The sequence below is a fragment of the Sarcophilus harrisii genome, chromosome 4, assembly GCF_902635505.1.
Source record: "Sarcophilus harrisii chromosome 4, mSarHar1.11, whole genome shotgun sequence".
In the NCBI taxonomy this organism is placed as follows: Eukaryota; Metazoa; Chordata; class Mammalia; order Dasyuromorphia; family Dasyuridae; genus Sarcophilus; species Sarcophilus harrisii.
In genome coordinates this window covers 402491874-402516875 of record NC_045429.1, presented here as the reverse complement: position 1 = coordinate 402516875, position 25002 = coordinate 402491874, and the positions used below count along the sequence as shown (strand labels likewise).

The window sequence follows — 25002 nt, the reverse complement described above, 5'->3', positions numbered from 1 at the left end:
GACAAGTCTCTTAATCCTTTTGAAAGCCTGTCTCTTCATCTGTGAAATGAGTTGGAGAAAGAAATGGTTAGATAGGACTGAAAAGGACTGAATAACAACATCAGTGAGTGTTTGGGGAAGGATTTCAACTCATTTTCCTTACTCTAATTTAATACTCAATCTAATATTTCATCTAGCTGCACCCATAAGGATCATCAAATTGGAAAATACTATAAAGGTCATTATGTCCTACCTACTACAAGAAGAATAACCTCTATAATTTCATCAACAGATAGTCATACCATGTTTTTTAATATTGGCCATGGCGGGATCATCAATACTTGCAAAAAATCTATTTTCAATTACAGTACTTATAATTGTTAAAATTTTTCTTCCTGGGAATTTCATAAAGTCAGGAGAGTAGAATCATGAGAAGCTCTAATCCTATCTCCTGAGGGGAAATAAGTCTCAGAGAGGTTACATGCCTTGCTCTGATCAATGCTAGAGTTTGAACACAAGTGTTCTTGTTTTGCCATTTCAACTAATCCCAAACTCTTATGTGGGGGGGGTAGAGGTGGGGGGGCTCATTTCCATACTGTATTATATAGTTACACAATACAAATCTATACCTATTTTTTCACATGGCAATGGAAAAAATATTCACCTCATCATCATTATTTAAGGATAAATGCTCTGGTAAATTATTCACATTTGAATCTAGGGACAATAATATGTCTGGGTCAAATTGCTGTCCATAATTTAGTCTACTGGTTTCCAAATCATATCCTTCAGAACTTTGGAGTACCAAAAGAAACCTTCAGAGTGTGGTAGAAGAAGGGAGTGGGAGATGAAAGACCGTGGTGCTAAAACATACTATAACCTTGTACTTCTATTATCTGTGGACAATGTCCAAACTTGTTTAGCATTAGATTGTTCAAGTTACAAATATCCAACAACAAATTGTTGGAGATGGTGATATCCTGCTCTAGAGAATAAAGCAGGAACAATTTCAGTTGATTTGTCCAAAAGACAATTCTAGAAATGGATCTCATAGCCCTGCTTTTATCATCACAACAAAATAAGATCTAACCAATATCAATATCCATTATTTCAAAGGACAACAAAAAATAAAATGAAGACCAGTCCTCTGTCATAATTAAATCACTTCTCTCCCACTCACTCTCTCTCAACATTGACTCTTCCTGTAACTAACTAATCAATACATTTTCTCCTCACCTACATAGCACTGCCATACTGAATTATCTAGCATCATTTACAAAATAATAGCCTTCCTTAATGGCTGAAGAACACCCCAGCAGCCTTCCTATTCCTTGATACCCCAAGAAACTTACTTCAAAAAACCTCCTATTCTCTGAAAAATTACACCAAATTGTATGCAGAGGGACCACTCTCTTCCTTCTGAGATCTTGCACACAACATATATCTCATGAGGAGCAATGCAATGTCATCTAGAGGCAGAAGATATGATTTCATAACTTAACTCTGATATTCTATTTTGTGACATTGGTCAAGTCAGCTAAGTCTGCTGGGATTCAGTTTCCTTAGGTGGAAAATGTTTTGGATTAGATAGCCTTTACAGATCCCTCCAGCTTTCATCCTTATAGATCTATTAAAGAAATTGGGATCCCAAGCTTTTTAAATCTACAGAACTTTAAAAAGAATTTGAAAAGAACTGACATAGAAAATAACTTGGTAAATGCTTACAAAGCAGTTAAGGTTGCTTATTTGTGCTTTGCAAAACTTAAAGCCTATACAAATGTCAGCTTTTAGTATAGTTGTACTTTTGTTTTTATTATTCAACAAATCCAATATAATCTCATTATGACAGTATAGGTTCAATTGGCCAAAAACATTAAAATTAGCAATTTGGGAGATAGAATTCTTCTGGTGATGTAGCAAATTATCAGGAGGACCATTTTCAGATTATTCTAGAATGTATTGATCTCCAGCTGCATCAACAATCTGCAAAATCATCTCAGTGTAACTGGGTAAACTTTAATATTCCTCCATATTCTTTTTTTATTTTTACTCTTCTAGTAGAATAATCAATTTTATTTCTTTTTCTACATAAAGAACATGAGTTATACCTTTCTGGGTCAGTTCTATTGCATATCTACTCTAATACTGTATCCTCATCAATCAACATCTGGAGGCCATTGTGTAAAATTATTCTGTCCACTTTGACCTCAACCTCAATTATTAGTCACACCCCTAGTAGTTTCCACTACTTTGCTTAAATTATTGGTCATTCCTGATGAATTCCTCCTTTAATTTTTGTCATGTTTCTGATAAATAGGAGGATTTGGGGTTATTATTTTGATGACAAAAATTTGAGAAAGTTCTGTAATTTCATCAGCATGGGGAAATGTCCACTACAAAAAGTTCTTCAAATAAAATGCAACACATCCTTTACTTAGTAGATCATAGGATGCAAAATTAGAATTAGAAATGACCTTAAGCACTGTCTAGCCCAATCTTCTCATTTTATAGATGAGGAAATTGACTTTTAGAGGAGTTGTGACTTGTCCATGTCCATACAGGTAGATGAGTACTAGGAAGATATCTGAGGTATAGGAAAGAAGGAAAGAAAATAGGAAGAAAAGGAAGGAATGGGGGACGAATGGAGGGAGGAAGTAAAAAAGGAAGAAGAAGAAGAAAAAGAAAGAATTAAGAAAGAAGATGAAAGAGGAAGGAAGGAAAGAAAAGAGGGAAGGAAACAAGCACTAATTAAGTGTCTGCTTTGGGGTGCCAGGCACTTCATTAAGCACTTTAAAAATACTATATTATTTGGTCCTTACAACAATTCTGGGAGGCAGACATTAATATTGTTTCCATTTTATAGTTAAGGAAATTGAGGTTGATAGTGGTTACATGATTTGCCCAGAGTCACATATTTAGCAAACATCAGAAGTGAGATTTGTATCCAGATATCCCTTATTCCATCCTCACTATCTGATGTACTATGCCAGGGTAAAGCTTGCATATTGAATAGAATCCTCTCTGATTTGTTTATTGGTTTTTGTTCATCTAATGCAACACATTTAAGTAATTCTGGTTATTTTGTTACACATTTAATAATTCCTTTACCCTTGAAAATTGAGAGTTAAATCTCAACAAAGAATTTCAACAATATTATAATGCCACAGAGAAAATGAAAAATGCATATTTTTCATTCTGTGACAGGCAGTTGGGAAGGCAGTTCATCAAGTTGGCCCATCAATATGTATGCCTTAGACAAGCTTTACAGATGGATAATGAGCTGGGCCACAAATCCAATAGGAGGAAGCAATTGTGTTCAATTGCACATGTGGAACTGTGCAATAATTTCAATGATTCCTTAATGCTCACTGCTATAAAATCCCATCTCGATCGCTTTAGTGTTAGTATTCTCCTGATGATGCTTTATGGCTTCAAATCATGGAATGCCATGACCTTGGAAAAATCAAATTTATTAAATAATCTGAAAGACAATGAAAAAGCACATGGTAAGCATAATAAGATTGTAACATGCTACCATTTTTTGTATGAAAAAATAGTGTAAATAGCATTTTCTTGAGCGTGTACAGCTAGAACAATGTGTTGTGGCCTCATTTAATGGGAATGACAAGAAACAGACTAATTATCACCCCAAGATATGATGAAGGTCTCAAGCATGTTTGATGGATGCTCTGCTGAAGATAAATGGAAAAACATGGACAAAACTCACAAAGGATGAGACAGCATGAAAAAGCAAAAAATATTTTATTTTATTTTATTTTTAGCTTTTTATTTACAAATATATGCATAGATAATTTTTCATCATTGACAGTTACAAATCCTTTTGCTTCAACTTTTTCCCTCCTTTCCCTCACTCCTTGCCCCAGATGGCAAGTTGACCAATACATGTTAAATATGTTAAAATATAAGTTAAATACTATATATATATATATATATATATATATATATATATATACACACATGTCCTAACAGTTATTTTGCTGTATAAAAAGAGTTGAACTTTAAAATAGTGTACAATTAGCTTGTGAAGGAAATAAAAAATGAAGGCAGACAAAGATAAAGGGATTGGAAATTCTATATAGTGGTTCATAGTCATCTCCCAGAAGTGTTTCTCTGGTGTAGCTGGTTTAATTCATTACTGCTCTATTGGAACTGTTTTGGTTCATCTCATTGTTGAAGTGGGCCACGTCCATCAGAATTGATCATCATATAGCATTGTTGTTGAAGTAAATAATGATCTTCTGGTCCTGCTCATTTCACTCAGCATCAGTTCATGTAAGTCTCTCCAGGCCTTTCTGAAATCATCCTGTTGGTCATTTCTTACAGAACAGTAATATTCCATAATATTCATATACCACAATTTATTCAGCCATTCTCCAATTGATGGGCATCCACTCAATTTCCAGTTTCTGGCCATTACAAAGAGGGCTGCCACAAACATTCTTGCCCATACAGGTCCCTTTCCCTTTTTAAAAAATCTCTTTGGTATATCAGCCCAGTAGTAACACTGCTGGGTCAAAGGGTATGCACAGTTTGATAGCTTTTTGAGCACAGTTCCAAATTGCTCTCCAGAATGGCTGGATATATTCACAATTCCACCAACAATGTATCAGTGTCCCAGTTTTCCCACATCCCCTCCAACATTCCGCATTATCTTTCCCTGTCATTCTAGCCAATCTGACGGGTGTATAGTGGTATCTCAGAGTTGTCTTAATTTGCATTTCTCTGATTAATAATGATTTGGAACATATTTTCATATGGATAGAAATAGTTACAATTTCTTCATCTGAGAAATGTCTGTTCATATCCTTTGACCATTTATCAATTGGAGAATGGCTTGATTTCTTGTGGGTAGAAGTAGTTTCCAAGTGAGGAAACTCCCTCTATCAATAAGAATAAACATCTCTGCAATTAAATAATATTTGAGTTGCCTAGAATACTTAGAGGTTTTGACTTGGTTGGGATAATACCAAAGCAGAGAAAGAGAGAATGATAGAAACAGAGACAAAGAGAAAATGTATATTGACAAGCTCACGTATCCAACGGAAGGTAACCAGAATGATAAAGAAGAGTTAAATCATTTCCACAAGAAGAGAGGAACTGGCAGGACCTGATATCTGCATTAAAATGTTTCTTCTCTACATTATTTCCCTTTTGAAGATTTCATCTTTTCCTGTATATTCAACAATCATCTCTATACTAGCACTCCCAGGTCTTATATCCAGTCCTAATCTATGCTTAACTCTAATATCTTATCATCAACTACAAATAATTTATTTCTAACTAGATATGCTAGTGACATCCCATTAATCATTTACAAAAGAAAATTCATTAATTCATTATCTTTTCCCCAAAACCATTCTCTCTTCCTAAAATCCCTAGTTCTATTGATACCATTACATTGGGTTTCTGGGATTCACAACCCAGTTATTCTGGACTTCTCTGTCTTCCTTATCTTTTTTATCCAAATACTTGTTAAATTGCATTGATTCTCCCTCTTTAATGTCTCTCACATTAGTCCTTTTCTTTTCACTCACACTAAGTTTTCTAGTTCAGAACCACCTCACCCCCAGCTGAATTACTGGACTTTCTAATTAGTCTTGCTGCCTCTATTCTCTTCCCTCTCCAATCCATCTACCACACACTTATCAAAAGAATATCCCTAAAAATAGATCTATCTATGTCACTTTTCTCACTACTCAAGAAACTCTAATGAGCCCTACTTTCCTCTGGAATAAAACACAAACTATTCTGTTTGATTTTTGGAGCCCTTCCCAATCTGTCTCCATTTCTAGGTTCCCCACTGACATTCAGTGTTTCATCCAAACATTACTATTCCCTATTCTTGTATATACTATCTCTTGCTTCCATGTTTTTCCCAGGCTTTCCCATGTGGCTAAATTATCCATTCCTTACTTGTATCTCCTAGAATCTATAATGTTTATTCAAAATGCAACTCAAGAGTCTTCTCCCAAAAGAAGTTTCCTTTTATTCTCCTCAATTAAATTACCAGTGCCTTGTCTCTTAGAAATTAATTTTTTTAAAGTAGTGTGGGATAGAAATACCTTTTCCTTTTTTTTTTTTACTTTTTAATGCATCTTTCTTTAAATTTAATTTTCTGTATATGTATTGTTTTCTCCCCAGCAGAAAATAAGCTCTTTAAGGGCAAGAATAATTATTAGGATTATTATTTTTGGGTGATACAACTTTATTGAAGTTTTATGGAAACTCATAAAGGACAAGAGTCCCAAAAGTTCAGAAAGTGCCAAAGTGTTATATTTTGTCACACAAAACATTGAGATGCTAGGTGAGAGCATCAAAATAAACAAAAAGAAAAAAAACATTTTACTGATCTCAAAAGAGAGCACTGCAAACTTTCAAGTTTTCAATAGTTTGTTTATTCAGCATAGCGATATCTTTAAAGTTCAGCAAAAGTTAGCAATCTGCCTGAAGGTCCTCAGAGTCTTTGGCATCTTCTAAAATCTTATTAAGACGTATATATTAAGTTGCAGTTTTAAGAATGTCAATATGTTGGGCAAAATCTTTCAATCTGGAAAATTCATGATTTAGATTTTTTTTATCTGCTCCTATTTCTTGGTGTCATTCACTTGCCACCTCTCCAACACTTCCTTCCATGGAGGTATAGGTGCACAATGGTGCTCATTTTTAATTTTGTTTTCCTTAATCTAGCATAGTTTCTGGCCATAGTAGATGATGAATACATTCTTTTAAAGGAATGGTTGAAAAGGAGAAGTGTGAAGATTGTTAGGTTTGTTCCATTACATAAGGAAGGCATTTGGTCTAAAACTAGAAGAGAGGTCTAAGGTAGAAGTGCCCCAAACCTGGATGCTTTCAAGCAGAGATCTTATGATCGCCTGTCTGAAGTATCATAAAGAACTCTCAGGGTTCAATTTGTCTAAATAATTTCCAAGGGCATTTCTTGCTCTATACTTTTATAAACACTTGAGATAAGATTATCAATCTTTTTAGGAAGCTTTATCTTGGAAGTATTGTGTTATCATGTAATTTCTACTTTCTTAACTATTCATGGAATAGTTTTTCATTTATATAGATTGTATGATGATGTTTTTCATTCATGATCATTACTACTTCTTCCTTTATTTACCTTCATCATCCTGGGAGCATAGCTATGCTTCCTGAGATATCATTAGAACAGGTCTTTATTGAATGCTTAATCAATCAATATGTCAATCAGGAAGATTTAAATTCAAATCCAACTTCGCTGGGTGGCCCTGGATAAATGACTTACTGTTTGCCTCAGTTTCTTCCTCTGTAAAATAACTGGAAAAGGGAAATGGCTAACCACTCCAATATCTTTGCCAAGAAAATTCCAAATGGGGGTTATGAAGAACTGAACAATACTGACATTACTGACCAGAAACAAAGCAACTATAAAGCCCTTTAGGGTTTGCAAAGTACTTTATAAATATTATCTTTTTTTATCTTTACAACAATCTTAGGAGGTCTGTACTATTATTATCTTCATTTTTCATATGAGGAAGCTAGTCTGATGTTAGATGAACCTGTGCTCAGCACAACATCAAGCATATATTAGTCACTCAATAAATATTTTTGATTCATTGACTTGCCCAAGGCCATATGGCTAATGAATGCCTTATGTTGAATTTGAATTCAGGTCTCCCTAACTTCATGCCCTGGACTCTAGTCATAGTGCCACCTAACTCCCAGCTTCATCTAATTAGTAATTACTCCTCTGTTCATCACTTTGATAGGCACTAGGATTTAGGGCATACATCAGGAATAATCATCCTAATATTTATATGACCTGATGTTTGATGGAACTAATTTTAGTTACGGCAAAAATCACAGAATCATAATATTTTACAGTTGGCAGGGACCTAAGAGAAAACCTCATCCAAGCCACCCTTCAATGAGGAATTCCTTCTGTAGCATCACTGACAGATGGTTCTCCAGCCTCTCTGTGTGAACACTTCCAGTTAAGAGGAACTCATGCCCTCATGTAGTAGCCAGAGCGGTGATTTACTATTGAACTGCTTCCGCTTTTATTATTATTTTTAACTGAAGAGTAAATTATAACAAGAGCTAGCTAGCATTTATATAGTGCTTTGAGATTTGGAAAGCACTTTACAAGTATTATCTCATTTAATACAAGTCCTGGGAGGTAGATATTAATATTATCCTCATTTTACAGATAAGGAAACTCAGGCATACAGTGTTTGTGATTTGTCTAATGGTTGTGATTTGCTCAGGTTAGATGTCTGGGGCAGGCCTTGAACTTTAGATCTTATACTCTATCCACTGTGCCACCACGATGCCTCAACAAAAATAGCCTAAATCCATTTCCACATTAAGCTTTTTAATTAACTCTGTGATATGGGTAGTATAAGATCTGCTATCTCCAATACATTTACTGAAGTTTGATCTTGCCCATAAGATCACAATGCAATATGCTAAAGTTTTTTTTTTTTTTAGGTCTTATAAAAGCATTTCTATAGCACTTACTATGTGTCAGATATTGTGCTAAGCACTTTATAACTATTATTTCATTTGATCTTCAAAACCAACCAGGGAGGTAAGTGCTATTATTATCTGCATTTTAGATTATGAAACTGAGGCAAAAAAGATTAAGTGACTTGCTGTGACAGGGTTATATAGCTAATGTCTTAAACTAGCTTTAAATTCTGTTCTTCTTGACTCCAGGCTCACAAATCTATCCACTGTTGCCTCCCAAGAAAAATAGAAGGATGATATTTGTAAAGTTCATTGAGATTTCAAATGAAAAGTGTAAAAAATTTGCTTTTTTATTCAGAAGCATATAATTTACATGTACAGAAAAATTGCTATAAACATTTGCATTTTCATACCTAAAGTATATATTTTTGTATTTTCTTCCTTTTTATGTTTATAAGAATTTACAATATATAGCTTTCACTTCCCCTCTCCAATTTAACAACAAAGTAAACCTATAGCCCTTATAACCAATATGCATACTTAAGGAAACAAAAACAATCCCCATGTTGACCATATCAAAAAAAAAAAAATGTTTATCCTGTTCTGCATTTTAAATCCATCACTTTCTGGCAGAAGGTGAGTAATATACTCATGTATAGTCCTCTGTCACCAGGGTTTATATTGCATTGATCTCAGTTCTGAATCTTTCAAAGTAGTGATTTTTATGTCATTGTATAAATTGTTTCCTTAGCTCCGCCTATGTCATTCTGTATCAATTCAGATGAGAAGGGAATTACTAATCAACTAGTTATCTATCCTTTATTTTTCCTAAGATACTCTAAATTTTACCATTTGATCTCCTTCTATGACTTTCAAACCTTAGTAACTCATTCAGTCTGTTCCTGAAACCAAAAGATTAAGATGAGAAAAAAGATTTTTTGTCTCATAATAATAAATAAATAATAAATACAATTTATTTTAGTATTGCCTCCCCCAATTATAGTATAAGCTTCTTGAGAATAAGTTGCTTTAGCTACACCCAAAGAAAGAACACTGGGAAATGAATGTAAACTGTTTGCATTTTTGTTTTTCTTCCCGGGTTATTTTTACCTTCTGAATCCAATTCTCCCTGTGCAACAAGAGAACTGTTTGGTTCTGCACACATATATTGTATCTAGGATATACTGTGACATATTTAGCATATATAGGACTGCTTGCCATCTAGGGGAGGGGGTAGAGGGAGAGAGGGGAAAAATCGGAACAGAAGTGAGTGCAAGGGATAATGTTGTAAAAAATTACCCTGGCATGGGATCTGTCAATAAAAAAGTTATAATAATAAAATAAAATTAAATTAAATTAAATTAAAATTAAAATTAAAAAGATAATAAGTTGCTTTGCTTTTTATATTTGCATTTTAGCACTTAGCACAGTTTTTCTTTTTTCCAATCACTCATTAATAAGCATTTATTGAATAAATTGAGTATCATCATGCAGAGTTAATCTCTCCATTATCCTGGCTTTCTTAACTTTTTATATTCTAGTCCTTCCAGTTTAAAGATGATTATCTTTGTTAGAGAAAAAATCAAAATTAGAATTGAGTAGCCCTGTCTTCTCCTTATCACGAACTATTATTATCTCATCTACCACAAGCAGTGTTCCGGTCATCTCTCCTGCTTCTGACTTCAAATTAATTCAACAATCCTTTATTGGTTTGTTTGTTTTTTAATCCCCAAAATCAACCTCATTTATTCTATAAATTAGTCAATTTCTGCCAAAGTCCCAATATATAGGAGAAAGTCCCAACAGCTGTTATCTCAAAAAACTTATAAGTCCATAACTCTTTCTTTCTCTTTTCTCACTGCTGAACAAACATTAGAAATTGTGTACATCATTTTACTGCTTTACTCTCAGTTTCTACATTCATTCATTCATTCAGTATTATCATATCATTTATTCATCTTCATTTCCCTTCTTATTTTTCTCTTATTTTCTTTTTCTCTTCCTCTTTTTTCTTTCTCTTCTCTTGTCTTTCTTTTTTACCCTTTCTCCTTTTCTTTCTTCTCCTTTTTCTTCTTATATAGTTTCTTGGCTGGGTATTTGGACTTCAGATAATAGGAATGCAGGACTAGGAAGGAATATGCATTCTAAAAATCACCTTGATCAGAAGTTCCTATGGCTCCAAAAATTAGAGAACAGGAACAGTGGGTACATTCCTATATTTTTATGAAGAAATATACAAGAAGATTTTTAAATTTTAAAAAAAACTTTAAAAGAGGAAACTGATTACCTATTTTGTGAACCACTGGCCAAAGAGACAGTAAATTGGCACTCCTAGTATGAATTTTAATGGAAAATAGAGAGTTTGTTAAGGAAGAGCCAAGGGATTTTTTTCATATAAGTTTAGAGATAAAGATAAAGAAAAGTTAATATTTATCATTATTAATCATATTAATTATTTTGAATTTAATAGTATTAATTTGCAAAGCACTTTTCATAATTTTATCTCTTAAGTTACATATTCCAACAATTTTTCAGGGAAAGTGCTATTTTATCCCCATTTACAATTACAGTTCAAGGATTTTAAGTCACTTGATCAAGGTCATGTTCTCAGTAAATATCTGAGGTAGGCCTGACCCAGGTATTGCTCTAGAACTCTGTCCAAATCCAACACACTACATTGTCTTTCTTGAAACATGGGTTTCTTTTTGCAATAGTTCTCTTCTATTCTGATGCATTTTAATTATTTGTTGTAGCAATCAACCCAGAATATTGGTGAACTAATACATATAGAGATATACATATATTATATAGATATAGACATATAGATACATATATATGTGCATATACATATTGATGATATTTTGTCTTAGTATTTTTTCATGATGTAGTTTCAAAATAGTAATATATTCTATGTTAGTTCATTTCTTTGTTCACTTATTAAGACTTCTAGACTTTTCTCTCTGGAATTTAACTTTTCATGCCAAAATGACATTTTGATCATTTTATTACATCTACAGTGTAGCTAACTTTGAACAAGGGCATTCCTTTCACTGTCATATTCTGGAATTGATTTTCAGTGAAAATAATAATTTTACTTTTTTTGACCCCTCTTTTGCTTGACAATGGCAATCATAACATTCAGTTTTGCCCAAGTCCCACAAGAGGGCAGCACTATTAAATCCTCATAGAGATATACCTACGGAAAAGTATTAGGATTTTGCCTCTGGGAGGAACTTGGAATTTAGAGGGGGCACTCACAGTCTTTCTGCAATGCAAAAATAACAGAATTAAGCACATAGATGCCAAGAAGAATTAGCTAAAAGAGAAAGCTTGATGCCCCATTTTCTTTCCTTTGTGTCTGTACTCTCTTTAGCAACTTTTTCTGCCATATTATAGTATATTCATCATGCCCCTCCTTCCTTCTCCCCTCCCCCTTGTGACTTACCTGGAAATATCCTCAGGGTTTCTACTTCAGTATCTTCCCTCCCCAATTATATCCCAGGATTTTTATCTATTCCTACCTGGATAAAGGGTGTCATTTTAGTTGGTTAATCCTGGGTGCAAAAAAACACCCTGCTAATTATGGTATGATTTCAAATACTGCCATCTTAATAGATAGAAGAAAACAAATTTGAATTATGAGAGCATAACAATAAATAAATGCTAATGATGGCAAATATTGTATATTCTAATTGTCATGAATTCCCTAATTACATTTGGATTTATAAGAATACATTATAGAGCATATAACATGGCAGCCAAAAAGAAATGTAAAATGATCTTTAGGGTGTATTAAGAAAAATATAGTATGTGAGATGAGGGAGATCATTTTCGAGGTATTCTGTTCTGATTAGACTGTATTAAGTTGCTTGTGTTCATCTCTGGGTGCCACATTTTGACAATCTGGAGTCCATATAGAAGGTCACCACTAAAGTGAGAATATTTGAAGACAAAGCTTGATTGACAGAACTAGGACTGTTTAGTTTAAATAAAGAAAAGCCTTGGGGAGGAGGGGGGGGGGGGGGAGAGAGTGATAGCTGTCTTCCAGTATTTAAAGAATTGCTATTTGTAAGAAGGGATGGATTTGTTTTTCTTGGTTCCTTAAGGCATAAATAGAAGAGATATGTGGAAGAGGCAGAAAGATGTTTTATTTCTCTGTAAGAAAAAGCCTCCTTAAAAAATAGAATAGATTTAGTGGAATGAGCTGCTTTGTAAAGTGATGTGTTCCTTGATTCTGAAGATCTTCAGGCAGAGGTTAAATGATTCTTTCCTTGTAGAAGCTGCAGAAGAGATTCCCATTCAGATACAGGTTAAGGTGGTGAACTCTAAAGTTCTGTCTAGGTCTAAGAATATGTGATTCTTTTGAATGTACAAGATATTATCCAAGAAGAAAAGTATTTAATTACTGTTTTCAAAAATAAAGAGAAAGATGCTCAGGAATAACTTGCTTATAACAATCCCAGCTTTGGCCACTAGGATAATAAAATACTGTAATTATCTAGTTGGTAAATTGAAAAAATATACAGTTTTTAATATGTTTCAGACCCCAAGAAGAAGTGTTATTCTCTGATATCATGGGAGCAAAATGGTCACATATACCATAAGGATAAGAGATAACCAAGAATTTGACCTTTTATTCAACAAGTACAATTTTAGTCAAAAGATAGATTTTAATATTACATTTTAATAATATTCTAGCTGTGCCCACATAGAGTAGGGTACCAGAGACTAATCCGTAAAATCAGAGTATCATAAATTAGATCTGAAGGGATAGTAAAAATGCTCTAGTAGCAAAAATTCACAAAGAATATCGGATATGGAGCTGAAAGAAAACTCCCAGACAGGCCATCTCTTCCCAACACTTCATTTTACAGGAGTCTCAAAATATTCTCCCAGAAAAGTCAAATACTTATAGCTTCTGTAAAGCATTTAGGAAACCAAGTGTCTGCCATATTTTACCATTTATGGATGACAGAGCTAATCTAAAAGAGTATGAGTTTAAATTTAGGAAATTTAAATTTGTATTATCTAGGCAAAGAGACATTGTTGAATTTATTGTGAAATTAAAACAATTTATCCAAAAATAAAAACAAATAAGTATGCCAGCTTAGTCCAGAAATTCTGAGCACAATGAAATAAATGGAAAGTTATCACATGGACAGGTTTAAGAAATACATTTTTATATAAGATAACCACAATGAGCAAACAATCATCATAAACTATCCCCAAACTAAACAAATACCTATAACTATTCTAGCTCAACATTGATTTTGTTGAGATTGCAGTGAATTCCTTTATACTTTTATTAATGATCACTAGTCTGTTAATTTCCACACACAAATCAGATCCAGTCATGGCTAATAGCAAAAGCAAAATGGAACCCAAAGTGTTTTGAATTAGCAATTCTACGCCTGCTTATTTGCTAACATATAGTCCTTACTAACTACACTTGAATTTACATTACTGATAGTAAAACCTTTCAGAGCACTTCTTCTCCCTCTGGTTTCATTTTCTAATGCAGTACAATGAAGATCAGTTATTTTCTGAAATTATCAGGAAAGCCATATGGCATAATTATTAAGAACATGCCTATTCATAAGATGAATCAGACTTCTTCAGACTTCAGAGTATCTGTCATTGAATCTTTCTTAAAGAACTATTAATAACTAATCATAACCAAAATTTAGGGGAAATTTATAAATTATAACATTTATCCCAGTTCTATTAACATATTTTCAAATTTGTTTCTGTGATTTTGCTTTGGTGGGGGGAAAAGAAAAGAGTGGTCCAGATCTTTCATTTCCTTGTCTTAAAGAATTATCCAGGAGGTACTAAGGGCGTAAGTGATTTGCCCAAAGTAGTACAATCCATATGAGAGATAGTAACTTGAACATAGTTCTTACCTCAGGTCAGTTATCTATCCACTACATCAAACTGTCTCTCAAATTTGCCTTCTACTAAAGTGAAAGAAATAAAAATAATTTTAGTATGGTCATCATGACAAATGAAGAAATAATATTAAACCATGAAGAAAAGTCAATTATTTAAAATCAAGAAGGAAAAAATTCCTCTTTAAAAGAAGTTAATTTTTCATTATCAGTTTTTTCTAACAAAACTACAATAGGGCTTACCTATATCAGGATCTCATTTTCAAGTGGTTGAAGGAGATATGTATGTTTGTGGACTGTATAGCTGATTGACAAAGAGCTAAGGGAGAAGCTAGGAAAGGATGTATTAGCAGAACTCAGTATCCTTCTGTCTAAAATTCTACCATTTATGTTATCCATGTGCCTGGATTCTAGTCTATGGTATTTGTCTCTTTGCCACAAAGATCACGTGTCATAGTCATGAGATAAGCCTTTCCTCCTCACGATTTTTATGTCTATGCCACAACCATCAAATGATTCTTTACACCCAATGTGGTAAGTCTTAGCTTCCTATAGAGATTTAATATTTGCTTGGACTACATTTTTCTGAGCCTCTAATGAACAGATTGCATTTACTAATTTTTTTTTTAAGTAACGTACAATCATACTATTTGGTTAAGCTGGTCAGTTTAATAAACTGTTGGGTTTCACTATCAAACATCACATTAAACCTCTAGCCAATTCATTGTTCCCTCTTTGAGTGTCATGGATTGAATATATACTGCTTAAAATAATTTCAACTTAATTGAATGCTAAATACCACCCATACCCCTAAGCAACCATATTTCTTTCGATTTAAGATGCTTTAGTATTATAATGCCAGAGAAACTGAGGCAAGATAGAGATTAGAGAGTATTTAATAATTTATTTAAAGGGAGAGATTTACTGGGACCAAATGGATCCATGGTTTGGTCCCAGAGCTGAACGAAACTATTATCTCCAAGAATCTAGCACATAATGTGAGTTCTCAATGACCTATATACACATGGCTCAGACTCAGAGGGTAGATGGAGGTGGGGGGGGGGGGAGGGAATCAGGATGCTGAGAGCGGGAACGGGACTCTGGCAGGGTGGCGTAAGCCTCCAGAGATGGGGGGGGCGGGGAGGAACCTCAGAGATGGGGAGAGGCATCTTGATAAGATGGTATCTGACATTCTGATAACTTGGGATGGGGAGAGACATTCTGATATTCTAAAACAGGGTTCTCAAAACTACGGCCCATGGGCCAGATGTGGCAGCTGAGGATGATTATCCCTCTCACCCAGGGCTATGAAGTTTCTTTATTTAAAGTCCCACAAAACAGTTTTTGTTTTTACTATAGTCCGGCCCTCCAACAATCTGAGGGACAGTGAACTGGCCCCCTATTTAAAAAGTTTGAAGACCCCTGTTAATCTAAAACATAAGCTCTTTTATCCTTATCAAATATTCTGATAAAGAGGGAGGGAAGGTTTTGCAGGACTGAGCTTTGAGAAGCAGAGAAACTGAGTCAGGACTGGGTCAGGATAGTTAGGGAAACTGAGTCAGGACAATAAAACTGTGTCATAATATTATTTTCCAAGTATAATATGTAATATAAAAATAAAAGCAAAATAAAGTTTCTTCTAAAACACTAAATTATAGCAAAGTATGATTTGATGTCTCTCAATTTAGTACCAAATTTGACAGGTTCAGTGAGTTAACCAAAATATTTACCATTTTGATTAACTGAAGGCTTACTTGGTATGTTGGAGCTAATCCCTAAATTTTTTTTTATAAATTCCTACCTATATATAATTTCTCTGTGACTGGACTTTCTAAATATTTATAATGTAAAGCTATTATTCATAAACCTATCTTTTTGTAGCCATTTATATTAACTTTTATCACAGGAAAACATTGCTAACAAGTTATTAGAATAAAAATGTTATTATAAAACTTAACCAGTAACTTCAAAGTGTCTCTTAATGAACTATATCTCTATAGCCAATTTTCTTCTCTCACCAGGTTCAGAATATGTCCCAGTCCATTGAAGTCTTAAACTTACGAACTCAGAGGGATTTCCAATATGTTTTAAAAATGGAAACGCAAATGAAAGGATTGAAGGTCAAGTTTCGGCAGATTGAAGATGACCGGAAGACATTAATGACAAAGCATTTTCAAGTAGGTTTTATGTGTAGTCTTTGGGAAAACAAGTAGGGGCAAAGCATTGTACCATGATGTATTAACTGCTTATATCTCCACTAGAAATAAGTGCTCATACAATGTTAAAGACACATTTGGGAAATTTTTCACTTAAACATTGACCATTAGTTGTAAAATGATGGAGAAGATTCTCTATAAATAGAACCATTATGGAAATGTAGAGAGTATGTCATGCTTTAAATTTATTTGAATATATATGATGAGAACTAGAATGCTAAAATTTTTCTTTTTCTCACTAAATGCTAGCTTTTCTATTTCTGCATATGGTACCACCTTCCTGTCAAAGACCTAAGTTCTTAAGCCCAGAGGCATCTTTAACTTTTCTTTCTCTCTCACTCTGCCCACAGTCCTAGCTCATATCTTCTCACCTCATATCTTTCTATTGATGCACCAATATCTTAGACTAAGAAGCTTCCTTTAACTTTTACCTAGATTCTACTGGCCTCTAATTGGTCTCTTTAACTCCACTCTCTCCTCTTTCCAAAACTTTTCTTCACATAACTTTTTTCTAACTGAAAGGTGTAACCATTTCCCTCCCTTACTCTTTGAATAAGCCTTTTTTGGCTCCTGAATCACTTTAGGATAAAATAAAAAACCCTATGGCCCAATGCTGACAGGTTTCCAAAGTCTGCTGGTAGTCTGTATTAGTAAAGTCTACCTTTATTTCATACCACTTCTCTTCCTGTCAATTGAACAGGACCACTGACCTCAGATTTTATCCCACCTTCTCCCACCTCAGTGCCTAATATGTAATGCTTACTCAACTCTCCGTTGAAATCCTCTTTCTTCAATGTTCAAACTCATTTGCCACTTTTTAAAATAAACTTTCCTGTATCCTCTAACTGAAAGTTATCTTCTCTCTGTCTCTGTCTCTCTCTCTCTCTGTCTCTCTGTCTCTCTCTCTCTCTCTCTCTCTCTCTCTCTCTCTCTCTCTCTCTCTCTCTCTCTCCTGTCTCTCTGCCTCTCTCTTATCTTTCTCTCTCTGCTCTCTCTGCCTCTCTCCATGTCTCTCTGTCTCTCTCTGAATCTCTCTGTGTGTCCCTGTCTCTTTTTGTCTCACTGTCTCACTATCTGTGTCTCTGTGTTTGTGTCTGTCTCTCTATCTGCCTCTGTTGCTCTCACTTCTTATACTATTTTACTTGTGTCTGCAGTTTTTCCATTACCACATTCTACCTCACATCATACTTCTTTGAAGACATATTTGCCTTCCCTCATAGACTATAAGATGAAAGATAGTATTATTTTTTCTCTTTGTGGCCAAAGAACCTCGTATACTACCTTGCTCATAGGTAATATTTATTTTTGTGTTTTTAAATAAGTTTTTACTGATTACGTTTTTACACCATCATAGTTTTTCCCAATTAGTGGTTGATGTTCCTTTTCCTTAAAGTGGACCAAAATGACATTACTATGTCAAGGTCAAGATATAATGTATCTGACTATGAATCAGATCAATCAACTTGAAAGATTACACCAGAGATAAACACAAATAATCCATATGAACTCATTTTTCTTTCCCCCAATATGCCTTCTCCCATACAGCCAATCCATATAAAAAATTTTGAAGACAAAAAGAAAAAGAGGAAAAAAATCATTATAACTATACAACTATTAAAAAGTCTGCAATAATGTGTAATATCACTGGATGTCCCACCACTATGAATAATTGTTTGGGGATGTATTCTCATGGCAGAGATTTTTAAATTGAATTGAATTAAACTATAAGGTGGTTTGTGAAAAAAAGGTTCCTAGATTTTTTAATTCCATGTACTCCTTAGCTTAAAAGTTAACCTTACTGAAGGTTTTCAATCTTCATGCCCTATATTCAAAATGAAGAAAAATTAATTCTAGACTTTACTATGAATATGAACAGAAATAAAATAGAATGAAAAATTTATTCACTATATGACAACATTTTTAGTATTGTAAGTTGATTAAATGTCAAGAGAAAATCTACTAAATTAGTGATATCCTTGATTCCTTTTCTTATTGAATAATGAATAACAACAATTAGTTAGAATTTAGATATAGTACCTACTATGGGGCAGGCATTACTCTTATGTGATTTATAAAATTACCTCATTTGACTTCAAAGCAAACCTATCCAGTAGGTGCTATTATTCTCCCAATTTATAGGAAAGTGAGATAAACAGAGGATAAATGACTTGCTCAAGTTCACTTAGCTAGTAAATATCAGAGTCAGGTTTTGAATTTAGGTCTTCCTGACTCCAGGTCCATCACTCTTCCTACTGTACCTCCTAACTGTCTTATTGACTAATAATTTTATTTTCAAATCAGTGTTTGAAAGTGATGCTAAATTATCATGTTTAGTTTCTGATTTGTTTCTACCTTGGAATTTGATTGAGAAAAGCACTGAGAATACTGGTTCACTGAGATAAGCCATTATAAATGGAATTAAAATCTTCTGAACAGTCTAGGTAAAAAAAAGGATCTTTCTCCACAGTTACTCTCCAAATTTTGCAACTCTATAGATTGTAAATCAGAGTTTTTGGTTATAGGAGAGTTCAATTAGATCATCTTTAGATGTTCAGTTAGATTTAGAGTTCAATTAGATTGGTGATCCAGAGGTCATTTTTTTTCCCTCAGCTCTGTATGCAAAAATGTTTCATATCTCTAAATCATTCATCTGTTTTTTGGTAAGAAGTATGTCTGCATTTTTCTTTTTCATAATTTAAAGTTGTTCCATAATGATCTTTCCTCTCAGTCTCTTCATCCTCACTATTCTCTCTGGAATCCCCTTAAAAAATAACCATACTAATTTTCCAATATTTCAATAGGACAATATATTTTTTACCAAGTATCCCTAGTGTTGCTTCAACAAACTTCCTACCACCTGAGGTCTCTTATCCCTGGTGTATTGGATATAAAATATTAAAATTGGCAATTAAGTTTATTATAATAATAACATGAGCAAATGCCAACATCATCAGATACTGATGTCCAATTTCTAATGGTTTAGTGGCCACAATTGAGCTTCTTTGAGGGAAGTTTAAAGATGTTTGCTGGCCTTCATGTTTAATAATGCAAGAGAATACCATGAAAAGAATCTGAGTGCTAAATATAGTCAGTGACTTCTAAGGATAAGAGAGAAAAAGTCTTGCAATTTTTCATACCACCACAAAACATAAGAGGAACAAAATATAACACATAAAACACAAAATAAGATTGTGTCACCAAAAATTAACATTCAGAATTCTGGGGTTCCATCTCAATAACTTTTATGACCATATGGGTTTGCAAAATTTCTGTTGTTGATGTTGGTTCAGTTCCAGTCAGTTTTCAGGTGCATCTGCCCCAAAATTTTTCTCTAGCTTTCTCTCTTTTTTCACCATCTGTCTACATATGTACACACACACACATACATATATATATACATATATGTACACATGTGTATATATTATATTCAAAACAGCCTTAGAGATTACATAAAATCAGTCAATAAGTTAAAACAAGAAATATTAAAAAACAAAATATCTTAAGATGTGGGGTGTACATATTTTTATTATGTCCAGTTCTGCTGACTTTGCTTTAACAAAGACAAGTGAGGACATGCTAGAAAAAGAATATCTAGATGTTATGAAGACCATTTTGCCACATGAGAATAGCTTAAGGGATCAGGGAATATTTAGTCTGAAAACAGAAGTTTTAGAAGGACATCAGAACATTCTTTAAATGTCTGACCAGCTGCCACGTAGTAGAAAGAATTAACCTCTTTCACTGTCCTATTTACTACTAGGGAGCAAAATTCAATGGATCAAATTGCAAAGACATATATTTGACCCAATGTAAGAAAAATATACTCACAATTATAAATAGCCCAAAATTTGATTGAATTTTCTTGGTAAATCATGATTTCGTCTCAGAAGTCATTAAGCAGATGATAGAAAACTATTCTTTAAAGATTTTGTAGATTGAATCCATACTTTGATATGAGGGGACAATTAACACTAGAATTGTTTGTTTTCTCCTCTGAGTCTAGCCAAAAGCAAAAAATGAATAAATAACAATAGCAGTAGGATATATATGTGTGTGTGTGTATATATATATGGGTATAGTTATAGATATATTTATATAAAATCCACTAAACCAATTCTACAAATAAGAGATCAATACTTAGATGGATTACGTGAACTGTCTAAAATCATGGAACAAGATAATAGCAAAGTTTGAAATATAAAACATGTCCCTTGACTCCATATGCCAATCTCAAAGCAAAAATCTGACAGAAGAAAATAGCCTCAGTAGTAGTTGTTATTTATTAAGATACATAAAAGGAAAGCAGTCACCAGAACATCTTGGAACATCTCATTAGAACCATTAAGGAGTCTTTGAAAATGTATTTTTTTTAATTAAGGAACTGTCATTTTGAGCATTACCATAACTAATGAACAACTGTTATTTTTGGTAGATGGTCGTTTTTTTCATTGTTGTTTGTTTGTTTTCCATTCATAGAAAAAAAAGTACAATCCTTTGTCCACTGACAATGCCTCCCAAAAATAAAATATTTCTCCTTTTAAATGAGGCATTTTAGTTAATCATAAAGGGAAAAAACAACCAGACAACCATGCCAATAGAAATTGATTAAATCTTTTCATAGCACTGCATTTTAAATCATTTGTGAAGTGGTAATAACACACACTGTTGATCGATCTTCTCCTTGAAGGGTAACTAACCTTTCAATGAAGCCCCACTTCCAAGACTGATATCTTGCTGTTACATTGTGAGGCCTCTGGTATTATATTCTACCACAATGGAAGCCTTCAATGCAAATACTATTCTGGGTTGTCAGAATGTTGCAGTTCCACTTGAAGCAGCCTTCTCTCCCTCATTGGCTTTTGAAATCATTTTGAGAGAAGCTTCCTGTTGAAGAACTTAGTGTTGCCTCACTTCCTTTATGGATCAAAAAGATTTAAGGAATGCTTTCAACATCTTAATTTCCCAGAAAATATCCTTTCAAAATAACAGGAAAAATGTGTTCTTCATCATTTTGTGGTGGGAGAAATGATGTTTCAGAGATTCAGTCAGTTTTTCTCTTTCCAGTGTGGTCCCCAATTCTGTTTCCAGCTGAAGCACTTTTTTATAACACTCTTACAAGTATTTCATGGTAGCTTCCATGTTCCCCTAAATCTTCTTTTTGCCAATCCCTTCTACTGATGTGCCTACACATGAACAGAAGTTTTGTAACTAGACTAAGAATGCAGATAACTTTCTGAACAACAAAGATATTTTTGAGTCACAGGGTTAGCAAACATAAATTTTTCTGGAAAATTTCTGATTCAGTGAAAAACATATCTATTGAAAATTTCTTCTATAGACTGAGAATGTGATTTTCAATGTTAATTCTCAATGCTAAATAAAACACACAGTCATGCACACAACAAAGAATTACATCTGTTTCTAAAGTGAATCCCAAACACTGTCTAAAAATTCTGAGGCAGAAACAAAAAGACAGAGAGAGAAAGCAACAGAGGTGGAGAGAGAAAGAGGAGGATAAAATGAGATTCTGAAGGAAAGAATGACAGAGCAAAGGGAAAATGAAAGAGAAAGAAACAGAGACATAGGGAAATGAGAAAGTGAGAGAATATTAGAACATTATATACATTCTTTTAGTTTCTCTGTCATTCTTTGAATACCTTTAAAATGATTTAAAAGTTAACAAACACAAAAAGAAAAAAAAAAATTCACTCTTTGAGAGAATGATGTTGATGCTGAAAGCATCACTTAGACCCACAAATAAGCACTGACCATATACAGTATTTAGAATAGTCAAATACAATAATTAACTAAATTTCATTTTCACTAAGATTTAGTAGAATGCTGATAAATGTCAAACAATGGTTTCTATAGGGGGAAAATTATATACAACCTGCTCTTATCCACATCATTAACACTTTCTTCTTCACTTTCTCAAGTCTAGACATTCAACAGAATAATAAATCAAGTGCTGATGTGTAGTGTTTGCCAACATCTAAGGTAAAAATACTCACATAGAACATTTAACAATTTCCCAAAATAGTTCCAGCTGACACCAGTGTACTATATATATATATATATATATATATATATATATATATATATATATATTTTTTTTTTTTTTAATTGGAATCTGTCATTCCTTGTGTGGGGAAAACCCATTGTGGAAACTTCCTTCACCAATAGAGATTGGCAACTCATGGAGCTTTTAGTCATTGAGACCAGGCTGTGACACTGAGACATCTAGCATTTGCCTCTAATCATGCAAACGGTATTATCAGAGACAGAGTTTGAACTAGGTATTTCTGACTACAGGGCCAGACATTGATCTAATGCCATGCAATATCTCAAAAGAAAGGCTTGAATCAACTTTTATTCCCAGATGACCTTCCATTTCAGTACTTTCTCTGACACAGTGGCCAGCACATAGTAGGCACTTCTGATTACTGACTGACTGACTTGGTTGCATGTTGATATAATAAAACAAAACAACTTTATAAATCTAGAGTTTCCATATCATAGAAAATCATAGAAGCTGAAACTATAAAGATCACCTATCATAATCCTCTCATTTTATAAATGAGATAAAAGAAGAATAGAAAGGATAGCTAGTTGGTTGGTTGGTTGTTTTCCTTCATTCTTGAAAAGAACCAAAACGGCATTACTCTATTGGAGTTACGTTACATTATGTCTGAATGTGGCCATTCAGACCAATATGAGTTGAGAATACTCTGCCACAGGTGGAGCATAGATTGTTTATATGAATCTTAGAAATGCAGATGTTTAAATTTTTACCTCTCCCTTTTCTTTAGAACTACTGCAATTTTGCTTTCCTTCATAGGGCGTAGTTCCTTCTTTGCCAAGGCACTTCATGCTGGCAATCTTTTATAAGTATCTTCTGTGTTGATTCTAATACTCTGCAGAGAGACTCTTGAGAGTGCCCTTGTTTACAGAGACCTTGAAAGAGAGTTTAACAAATTTATCCAAGGTCAAATAATTGGTGAATGGCATGGTTGTCACTTGAATACCATTCACCTGACCTCTCTGGCTGATGCTTTCTACTATGCAAACTTTCTCTCATGACAGATATTTTAAAAATTCCAAAATATAGAATAGGATCCCTTAAAAAAAATAAAGCAAATCATCTTTGGAACACATGAGATAATTTATGGACTTGGAATGTCTTCAGTGGCTTACACTATAATAGTGAATGATGGAACCTGACAGAACAAATATAAGATATTAAGGTAGTTAGGACAATATGGGTTCAAATCTTATCTGCGAAATATCCTGAATATGGGCAACTCAATTAATCTCTTGATAAGTCCCAGCATTCATCTCTATGACAACTAGTTTCACTGTCATGGATCTTTATCTGTGGAATGTATTTCTGTGATAGGAGTTTCTCAGCCTGATAAAATTATAAATTTGGAAAAAGGTCTCCTTTTTGGTGTGGCTTTATTTTGAGCATAGTAGTGCAATATAGTGGAAAGTGGGACTAAAGACTCAGGATCTAAATTCAAATCTTGACACTCTCTATGACTCTCTCTGTAACACCCTCAGTGGATAAATGAATTCAATTCTAATTCTCCACTTACTGTTAAATTGATAGGCTTCTAAGGTCCTTCCAACGCTAGATCTCTAAGCATGATCTGTGACTTTATTGGTATAGAAAAAATTCTTTACTATGTGTCACATACTTTGTCAAACATGATTAGTGTTGGAATGAAAGAATGTTGCAGAATAAAAGTTACATGGAGCTTTACTATGTGTTACATACTTTGTCAAACATGGTTAGTGTTGGAATGAAAGAATGTTGCAGAATAAAAATTACATGGAGCTCTACCAATACAGATCTGTACATGTTTAAAAACAAATGTAGCAACAACAACCAAAAAAAAAACCTAAAACTAAAACAAACAATAATCAAAAAAATCCCAGCTAATGTGCTTTGGGACTGTATGAAGTGGGACAGAACTTCGAGGAACAGGGGGGTTCCATTGTGTTCCACCTTCATCATTCTTCTTCTGGAGTACTGTGTTCAGTTCTAGAAAAGGTGATGTAAAGAGGATATTGATAAGCCTCAATTGTCCAGAGGGTAATAACCAGAATTGCAAAGGGCTTTGAAATGATATCATATAAAGAATGGGTGAAAGAACTAGAGACACTCAGGGCAAAAGAAAGAAGACTCAAAGAGGTCATGCTAACTACTTCCAAGCATTTGAAAGATTGCACTACAGAGGAAAGGTTAGAATTAATTCTGCTTGATTCTCAAAAATAGGAGCAGGAAAAATGAGTTGAAGTTGAAAAGAGGTTAATGTAGACTCCATTTTGAAATATCATCCTACTAATTCAATCTGTCCAAAAATGCCATGAACTCCCTCAATCAGCAGAGATATTCCCATCCTGGGAGTTATAAAACAGGTGCTAGATGACCACTTTATCCGATA

The 25002-nt window shown here is 33.7% G+C and overlaps 1 protein-coding gene across 3 annotated transcripts in view; it reads left to right on the top strand.

Moving 5' to 3' along the window:
• The window catches only part of OLFM3 (olfactomedin 3), a 279241-nt gene that overhangs the window by 230721 nt on the left and 23518 nt on the right, over positions 1 to 25002 (top strand). For all 3 annotated transcript variants that reach the window (XM_031967171.1, XM_023503407.2, XM_003769697.4), the window contains one exon: positions 16361 to 16516. In XM_031967171.1, coding sequence (XP_031823031.1) covers positions 16361 to 16516 — 156 coding nt within the window. The remainder of the gene's footprint in view (positions 1 to 16360; positions 16517 to 25002) is intronic.